Source organism: Corythoichthys intestinalis, chromosome 12 (genome assembly GCF_030265065.1).
Source record: "Corythoichthys intestinalis isolate RoL2023-P3 chromosome 12, ASM3026506v1, whole genome shotgun sequence".
In the NCBI taxonomy this organism is placed as follows: domain Eukaryota; kingdom Metazoa; phylum Chordata; class Actinopteri; order Syngnathiformes; family Syngnathidae; genus Corythoichthys; species Corythoichthys intestinalis.
Window position 1 is genome coordinate 5,957,175 of NC_080406.1, and position 10,332 is coordinate 5,967,506.

Genomic DNA, 10,332 nt, shown 5'->3' on the forward strand with positions numbered 1-10,332 from the left:
CCTTATAGGATATCTATAGCCGTAAATGACAGCCAATGACTCAATACCTCAAAACAAATGAATACATTTCAAAAACCCGATCTTTTTCACTTTATTCCAATCTTCTAAAAATCAGGTCCAATTTCGGATCAGTAATCAGATGGAGGACATCCATAGTGTTTATTTTTTTAACCTTCCATATTATTTCTTTTCCTGAGGGTTTAAGATTCGAAATAAATTTGAAATGTGCTCATGGCCATTCACGCTTTCGAATTCAATGGTATTTGAGATGTACTGACATTACATTACATAAGGGTAGGATTCATATAAGTTTTTTTTTTTACTTCTTCCAACTCTTTTTCGAATCTTATGTTTTGTTTGTATTCTTATACGTCCATAATGAGATGTATGTTGTTGTTTTTTTTAAATTCAATCAATCAATCAATCAATCAATCAATCATTAGAGCAGGAAGATAAACAAGGGCACATTAAAAACAAACACTACTAGTATATTATCCAAAAATAGCATATTATTGTTAAGCATCCAGTGCCCTCCATAATTATTGGCACCCCTGAAAAAAATGTGTTTTTTAGCTTCTAATATTTTTTTAATTCGAATAATATGGGTCCTTAATGGGAAAAAAAGAGAAAAATCCAACCTTCAATACAAGTGCATTCATTCAATGGGGAAAAAATCCCACATAAAGTAAAAAATATTTGACATCAAATAATGTGTGTCACAATTATTAGCACTCCTGGTGTTAATACTTTGTGCAACCCCCTTTTGCCAACAAAACAGCACCTAATCTTCTCCTACAAATCAATGTCTGGGGACTGAGATGGCCATGGGAGTGTCTGTTGCCAAAAAACTCAATCTTGGTCTTGGTCAGATGAGACCAAGATTGAGCTTTTTGGCAAAAAACACTCTAAGTGGGTCTGGCGTGCCACGAAAGATGCTCATGCTGAAAAGCACCTCATACCCACTGTGAAGTATGGGGGTGGGTCAGTGATGCTGTGGGGCTGTTTTGCTTCCAAAGGCCCAGGGAACCTTGTTAGGGTGTGTGGCATCATGAATTCTTTGAAATACCAGGACATTTTAAATCAAAATCTGTTGCCCTCTGCCCGAAATCTGAAGATGGGTCATCACTGGGTCTTTCAGGAAGACAATGACCCTAAACATATGGCCAAATCTACACAGAAATGGTTCACCAGACACAAAATCAAGCTCCTCCCATGGCCATCTCAGTCCCCAGACCTTGTTTTGTTGGCAATGGGGGGGTTGTACAAAGTATTAACACCAGCGGTGCAAATAATTGTGACACATATTATTTGATGTCAAATAATTTTTTCTTTATGTGAGATTTTTTTCCCCACTGAATGAATGCACTTGTATTGAAGGTTGGATTTTTCTCTTTTTTTCCATTTCCATATTATTTGAATTAAAAAATATATATATTAGAAGCTAAAAAACACATCTTTTTCAGGGGTGCCAATAATTATGGAGGGCACTGTATGTTAACACTAAATGTCAGAAAATTGTTGAACATTAAAGTTGTTTATTTCATGATTCAATATCCAGCAAGGAATTGTAGTTCAGACTTGAACTCAAGTAAATGAAATGACTCATGGCAATGGTAAAAATAAAAGTGTGACTTGAGTCACACGCTGTTGTTTCAAGCACGTCTTATTTGATGTTTTACAGCTTGCTGAGAGAAAATGTACATTTGAAACCATGAGTGACCAATGATAAATATCTCTCAGTTATGTACTGTATGCATGACAACACTTTAACATGTTTTCCCAGCCAGACAAACATTTAAGAGGGGATGACAACCGTATAAAAGGAATGCCATCTACACTGAAAAGGCTTATCTACTTTCAGGGTGGGATAAAAGTAGGTGCAGTATACACTAGTGGTGGGAACCTCTGGGTACTTCATGATGCGATACAAGGCTGACTATAACAATTATCTCACAATATGGCGATATAATAATTAGCTCAAAAAGCTCTTTTCATCCTTATGCTGTGTGGTGTCATTATATGCTTCATTGAGTGAGCACTCAGATCCACTCAAGCAGCTTACACACAATGAGTTGCCACAGCAACTGTTTAACAATTTAAACGATGTTGACACATGCGGCGCTTTGAAGTCTTGGGTTATAGGTGTCTCTGGCAAACTCAAACCTTAACTGTCTGTCAATCATCGAGAGTGAGACACTACGTCAGAAAGTCCGGCCCGAGGCCCAAATGCGGCCCGTGGACAAATTTCATCCAGCCCCCAGCCTCTGTCATAAAATCAATAACAACTGGCCCACACACAGACTTAATAAATTGTTCAGCAGTACTGCGACCAGCATATGAAGTAGCTTACACACTAAATGCTGCTCCTCATTTACCCACTAAAAGGTAGCAGCACTCTAAGCAACTTTACCCCGTGTGACCCTTTACTCCCAATTTTCTAAAATGGCGACAATCAACAAAAAAAAAAAGAAAGTTGACTGCGACGGCAGGTGGAAATTTGACTATTTCTTCTCTAAAATACGCAACAACTGTGTCTGCCTCATTTGCAAAGAGACAGTCGCTGCTATTAATAGCTCAATGTAGGGCTGCAGCTATCGAATATTTTAGTAAACGAGTTATCGATTGAAAATTGTATCGATTAATCGAGTAATCGGATAAAACATTTTTTTTAGGTAAAGAGCAATTATAAATATTAGAGGTGTGCAAAATTTCCGATTCTTAGATTATTCGCGATTCGGCCGTGGAAGATTCGAGAACGATTCACAAACATCCAAATTCCGATTATTGAAATATGCCAAGTAAAGCGCAAGTACAACACACTCAGCGCGCCGCGCGGACTTCGGGACGGAACGGAGCGGGAGTAGCTAAACATTATGCTTCTCATTAACCGGCCCCTCGGGTAATGCCAACGCTCAACTCACGGCTCTAGCTCAACTCATGCCACGAGATAAAAAAACACAACAACATACCTGACTGCTGCTGAAAAGCTGCTACAAGTACAGCTAAGCTACATAATGTTACGGTAGATATCATTTATATAGGACTAGATGGATTATAGACTCGGTAGCGGTAGCAGCACATCTGCAAAAAGCTAGATGCGGGCGTTAGTAAACGGCCGCCATCTTAAAGCAGTAAACTTCCCTGCAATGCTGTTGTAGCGAACCTTCCAAGCAAACCTAATTAACTTTTTATCTAAAATACTCCTAAATCGGTAAAATATTGACTTGAATCTATCTTTAAAATAGTTTTAAAACTTTCACATGTCAAAAGTAGACAAAAGGGAAATTATGGAATAACGGGAGCAATTTTAACAACTTTAACGGTTGATTCACAACATTAAATTAATTGAATGTAGTTTAAAGCTGCTGATACAGAATGGGGACTGGAGTTTTTTTATTTAATGTTATTTTTGTATATTTGTTTACTGCTATATGTTAACTTGATACTGAAATAGTAGTTTGGTTTAGCCTGAGAGTATTTTTGAACAATTTTGGAACTAATGTACAAACCTTTATTTTATTTAAAAAAAAAAAAAAAATTAAAAAAAGGAGGGGGGTGCATCAATAATCGTTTTATAATCGAATCGGAGCCTCTGAATCGTAATCGTAATCAAATCGTTAGGTGCCCAAAGATTCCCAGCTCTAATACAGTAAATATACATGAGAAAAAAAGACATTTAATCATATTGAACCATTTTCAGTCAATCAATGTCTTTATTTTCAATGTACATTGTTGAAAACAGCCAACAATTGCATCTCAGATGTGACTAGAAAAAAAATTCACTGCTTTCACTCAAAAAACTTCTAGATCTAATTAAAAAAACAAAAAACATATTTCTTACCTAAAGATGTAATTACGCTTGATAACACACATCACTTGAAAGATATGTGTTTTTCCCACGTGTTTCAATTGAGTTTCCATTTGTGTCAAGCTATTTTTAAGTTCTAGTTAAGTTTTAAGTTAGTCTAAACTGTAAGTACTGATTGGATTTTGAGTTTTTGCAGTGTTCAGAATAAACGTATGATACCTGCTGTATTGGAGCACATTAGGGACCAGTGCACTTGATGTTTTATTCAGCAATGACTACTGAGCTAAAACTGACAGTAAGCTTTATTATGTTTTAATTTTACACCCTCATCACTCCACAGCGCTGTGTTTTTACAGATTAAATAAAGCCTGTATGTAAGACACGTTAGCCACGCATCGACAGTGGTCATAATCAATAGAAACCTAGCCCTCCGAAAGTCTAATGTTACGTGAGCGAGTGACAGTTACGTTATATTTATTAGCGCTGAGAAGTCTATTGCTTAAAGATGGCGGCTGTTTACTAACGCTGCCCAGTGGCGGCAGAGTCTGTCATTTCGCATCTAGTTCTAAATGCATGCGATATCTGAGACACATCGGACATTACCTGCTACCAAACTAGCATCATACGGGCGTAGTTTTTAGCAACGTCGGCGTAGTTTGAAACGGCTGTAGTAAGGTTTTTTTTGTTTTTTTTATTCCTTCCTCCTCTACGCAAATGACATCAGCGCATTGTCCCGCATTAAAAGTAGTCCTGGCAAAACGTGATGCTTGGAGCTGGCAAAATTAAACGATTCCTCGAGGAAAATTCACAGATCAGTTTTTAAACCCGAGTTGCTTGAGTATTCATTTCAGCTCTAGTCCAATGTGAGGCGATATTACCAAACAAGACACTCTGACATGTAGGACATGATTACAGGGTAAATACGCAGCACCTTGAAGCAAGTTTAATTTCACAGCAGCAGTATTTCGCAGGAGCCCGAGATTCGAAAGAGTACGCCACAAAGGCTAGTTGCGAGATTGTTGAAATTATTAATTTAAAAAAATAATAAAACAAATGTTACACACAATGGCTTGCTAAAATTGGCTTAAATATATTGTTCTACGTAAAGGACATCAGCCAAGGTCGGCCCCCCACATTTTTACCTCACCAAATCTGGCCCCCTTTGCAAAAAGTTTGGACACCCCTGCACTACGTGATCGGATCAGGACAGCTCTATAAAATACTGTAATTATTTTTTAAATTGGGAAAAAAACGCAATGGACGGAGGGTTTGTAGTGCTAAGTAGTGAGGGATCACTGTACTGTGTTTTGGCAAGGCCGGCCCAGCCTATACGCAGACTATGCAACTGATTAGGGCCACTACTAGGGGGCCCTAAATCTGGCAACCTTATTTTCTACATTGTTAATAGGGCATCGTGAATAATGTGGCGCGCATTGCCCTTTATCTATGCAAACATCCATTTTCTTGTCAATACAATCTGGCAACCTGGGGAGTGACGTTGAACCTGCTTTGCCATGATTCGTTCTCAAACTTGCTTGGAAAATAGATGCACGAAAATGTCGAAGAGAATTTATCCTTCTGGAGCTGAGAAATGAAAGAAGAAGAAAATCGGAGAAGAAAAGGAACAACAGTATCAAGGTAATAGAACATGTTGTTGTTGTTTTGCAAGACACCCCGACTTGAACGTTGTTGTCAGCTGAGCTTGTCAATATGTCATACTGGTAAATGCCATTAGCCGCAGGACGAAGGCCTGGAGCTAATCAAGTAAAGCTGAGCAAGTTGTCACCTGTCGGCAACGGCAAATGTACGGCTTCTGCTGATTGTAGTCAAACGAAATACTGGCATAACATGCATTTGGACTGGAGAGCGTAGATATAGGCTACGTCTACACTAGGACGGATAAACCCACCTTAAACGAAGTGTGGACAGGTATAAAAAAAATAGTCGGCAAAATACCCTGGAGGAAATTAACTGTCCTAGTGTAGTCATTTCATTTATATCGGACATAATTATCAAGTAGTATGTCATGTATCAGCCTATGGTGAACCTACTTAATTAGTTGTGCACTCCCCACAGTACATGTTTTTGTTGACGAATATTTTCCTGGGCTAAATTTTGTTCCATGTAATCATATTTTGTACTTTGGGTGATTCAAAGGAGCTATTGAGAAGTATCTTGGAATTGGAGGTGAAGTTCCGTCCTCTTCTCAAAATGATGCAAGGTAATGCTTGGCAATGTTGTGTACATGGTTATGAGATCAAGAAAGATGCACATTAAGTTACAATTTCAATACATTTTTTAAAAAATATGGGCCCCTTGGCATTATTTTGCTTAGGGCCCCCAAATGGCTTGAGCCGGCCCTGTGTTTTGGTGGTTGGGTTGTGCTAAATATGCTTCGTGCGCAGTATTTTATGAGTAAATTGTTGTTGTTGTTGGGTTTTTTTTTTTTTTGGGGGGGGGGGGGGGGGGGGGCGTCTTGTCACCCAGGGCACCACTAGGCTAGGAACGCCACTGACGGTTCTCCACGTCCAATTTGACTGGGAAAGGCTGGCAGCGATCCGTCCCAGTCAAATGGAATTGGACGTTTAGCATCGTAAATAGCACTGAAGATGAGTATTCAAAGCCAGTCCTCCCAATTTCAATTAACTGAATATCTTAGAGTGACCATATTTTGATTTCCAAAAAAGAGGGCACTCAGCCCAGCCTCAAGATACTTGAATTCTGCTCCAAGTTCACTCAAAGATGCTTATATCACTTTAGTATATTTAAAGTGCGCCCCCTCACTCTGGATGGAAAAATGCAGTTTACAAAAAAAAAAAAAGACTAAAAATAAATGAATAAATATGCAGACCCATGGAAATGTAGTCCAGTCAATACACATACACACAGTAGGCTATGTGCCAACTAAACATTTTTATAAATTACTAACACTACAATTGTCCTTGATAAATTGTTATTCCCATTCAATTGATACTCTCATTCAATGTTGTAGATTGTACACAAACAATAACCGAAATAAGCTGACAAACTATTCAACCAGCATGTTTCCAAACGTAGCAGATCAAAAACTACGTTTCCCATAATGCCTTGTGTCGTTTAGCTGACTGATAGCTAGCTGAGGCAAAAATCTAACTTTGCAATAAAAGTTTACAATAATCGGCAGCGCAACGATGTGACACCAAACGGGATTTTACAGGCAAAGCTCCGACAGAAGTCAACGGTAGCTATTATATACTTATTTATCGTAAAAAAGACTTAACACCTGGGCAGGCGTTGTGGCCAAATCGTCAACCCAGTAGATGGCGGTAATGCCTCATGATAGGGGTAAACTGCCAACAAAAACAAGAAGAACTACTCCTTCCCTCCCTACTACTAGAAGTCGTGCCATCGCAGGCAGGCGCTGCCACCCAGCGGCCGGAGGGATTCTCTTCAAATTGGTCCCGTGAAAAATCATAAAAACCGGACATTTTTATGAATTTATAAAACCCGCCCGGACGACGAGGATACTACATGAAAGTAGGACTTGTCCGGGCAAAAGGGGACGTTTGGTCACCCTAATATCTATTCTTGTCAATGGCAGGCAATGACTTAACGCAAACTGACATTGATGGCTGCTGACAACAAGACAAGAGCAAAGAGTGAGAGAGGATGCTGCAACAACCCAGCGCCTCTCCAACCTGACTGACAATAAATGACGTAACTCCATTACCCGCTTCGGCCAAATAGGGAAAAAATGCCGCTTGATATCACCCACATCCGCCTCCACGCGCCATATAAACACAGAGACACCTAATTATGTCGCTGCCATTTTTATTCAACTCCTAAAAAAATGACATAAGACGAAGAAGGTCTTGAGCTTCTCCCATGTTGACGTCCAGCTAGCTGATAAGCTAGCGAGCTAGCCAACGAAATAGTGACGCTGTTGGGCCTAAACACGATACGAATGAACACGACTGAAATAACAACGTATTACTCGGACAGTTTGTGCTTGTAATGTGCATGTTTAGTTCGTGTATGATGTGGTAGTGGTGTCTATTGACAAATAAAACAGAAAAACTGCTGTGACAGCTCAGCTCGGCTGTCTTCCTTGGGCTTTAACAACCCCACCGGTGCGTTTCGTTTTGTCGGTACAGGTCAAGCGGGTGATGGTATTTAAATGGCAAGTGTTGTGTTTCTCAACTAAGACTTAGTTATACGAGTCAAACATGTCTCCGCTTGCAAATGATGGACGAAGCTAACAGGCTACACTGGGCTCCGAGTGGCTAAGGAAGTCTCTGGACCAGCCGCTACCATGGCAAACTGACCCCACCGGGTGCGCCCCCACCCCTCCCAGAACAGTGCACCTCTTGGGTTTGTTTATTTATTTATTTTAGGAGCTAATGCGACAACGCTTTGAACTATAAAAGCTAGCTTGGCTAACGAGACATGGGTGACATTTCGCTAACAAGCCGGGGATGTGACGTGCGCTAGGTTTAGCTTGAAGCTAGCCCTGCAAATGACAAGTCAGCCAAGCACAGCCAAACATCCCCACTCACCTTCCAGGGTTTATTCCTTGCTCTTTATCGTTGATGGCAGTCGTGTAAATCCTTCGGTATCTTTCCGCCAGGGCTCTTCCTGAGAGTAAAAGCTGGTACCGAGTCCGACAGTCAGACTGGGCTCCGGGTGTCGGACAGGAACCCATGCCCGGCCCAATGGAGGAGAGATCGGCTCCTAGTCCGTAAATGACCCGGACTCCCAGCCCGATCGACGGCGACGAGGATGGTAGAATCCCCCCACAGGCGGCGGCCGCTGCCGCAGCGGCACACATCATCGTTCAGGAGCACAATGCATGCATGAATCACTCGAAACAGAAAGCAGCTAGATCACGCCCTGCCATCGGATACAGTCCGATTATTGTCAAAATCCACCGCGCGTTCTTTTTTTTTTTTAACGTTGCGGAAAATGGCACAAATTGGATCCGAGATCGGCGCTTGTTATCCGGGCTAATTCGGCGATCGAGGTCCTCCCCCGCCTCCTTCGCGGTTCTTCTTCAACCTACGAGAACGTTCCTTTGAAAATGGCAAAAATATCACGAGCGTTCGTTGTTTGGGGGGTTATCGACATTCGTCCATCGGAAATGCTTTGACCCCCGAGCGGCTGCACCCTCAGACGGTCTGCCATCTTAGCTCCATCATGCCTCCCCTCCCCAACTCTGTGTGCTGCGTCGCCTGCGCGCTGACTGACGGAACACTTTCATTAATGGGATTATTATTAGCTTCAACTGGAACATTATCGTCAACCACTGGTATTTTGACTATGCATACGTGCAGATTCAAAATATATTCTGTATGTCAATTGAGAGGAATAGAGGCAGGCAAGACTATTTTACAACTATGATTGGCATTAGGGGTGGGAACCTCTGGGTACTTCACGATTTGCAATACAAGGGTCACGATCAGTGTTGTCAGTAACGCGTTATTGATTAATTGATTGATTGATTGATTTCAGGTGTGAAGACAAAATAATCCACACAAAAAATATTATTTGAAATAACAAAAACATCTGAAAAAGAGATAATAGAAAAGAAGAAGCATCTTGCCTTCTACTAAACACAAGTAAAACTGTTTGTATGATGTTTAGAAAGAAACTTTTTGGACATCAAACATTCAGGCGTATTTTTGGGAGGACAGGAGCTACAAATTGTCTCCGAATTCAAGTACCTTGGAGTTAAACTTGATTCCACACTCTCTTTTAAAAGCCATATTAATCGAATTTGTAACACTGGAAAATTCAACCTGAATAATTTTAAACAAATAAGATCTTTTATAGACCCTACTCACCTACGTCACAAAATTACGTGTCGCTGTATCCGGCCGCCATATTGTCCGGCATTTTTTAGCCCTATTCTCAATGGTTTCAATTAGTCGTGCAATTTATAGGGCAATTCCTGGAAGCCCCGGTGTTATCTGACGCTGTAAACTCATTGGATGCGTTGCATAAAAGGCGTTATGTGGAAAAAATTCCGTTTATCCATTCGCCAGATCCATATTTGATGCCTAAATCGATGTTTTTCGACCCGCTGTCTTCGCCGTCTCTGACATCTGCTACCCTGATATTTACAACTATCTTGTCCACACAAAATCAGCCTATTCTCACGAAAGTTTGAAAAACTTTAAGAGCTTGGAGGCTTATAAATACTTCGTTGCTGGTTGGGTGAAACAGGTCCTCGTCCACGAAACTTCAGCAGGAATCTATCTTGTGCTCGGGAAGGTGAGTTACGAAATGTTCAATTCAAAATCTTTTGTTCTCGCTAACATCCACTGTCAAGTCTAATGTATTTCATGTCATTTGTCAATGGAGCTAGGGCTTTTAATGTTTATATGGTTTAGCGATAGCACTCTCACTACATACATATATAATATGTAATAAATATGAAGTGCGATAGCACTACTCCAGATTGTCCATAGTTTATTTTTTGGCTTATGACCTCAACAGTGAAATTGTAAATTAATTGTATGACAACTGTCTTATTATCCCCTTATAAT

At 40.5% G+C, this 10,332-nt stretch overlaps 1 protein-coding gene across 17 annotated transcripts in view; it reads right to left on the bottom strand.

Moving 5' to 3' along the window:
• Window positions 1-9,010, bottom strand: part of mycbp2 (MYC binding protein 2) — a 203,001-nt gene extending 193,991 nt beyond the window's left edge. For all 17 annotated transcript variants that reach the window (XM_057853359.1, XM_057853360.1, XM_057853350.1 and 14 more), the window contains exon 1: window positions 8,344-9,010. In XM_057853359.1, the coding sequence (XP_057709342.1) occupies window positions 8,344-8,618 (275 nt within the window). In that variant the 5' untranslated portion in view covers window positions 8,619-9,010. The remainder of the gene's footprint in view (window positions 1-8,343) is intronic.
• Window positions 9,011-10,332: the final 1,322 nt, after the last annotated feature.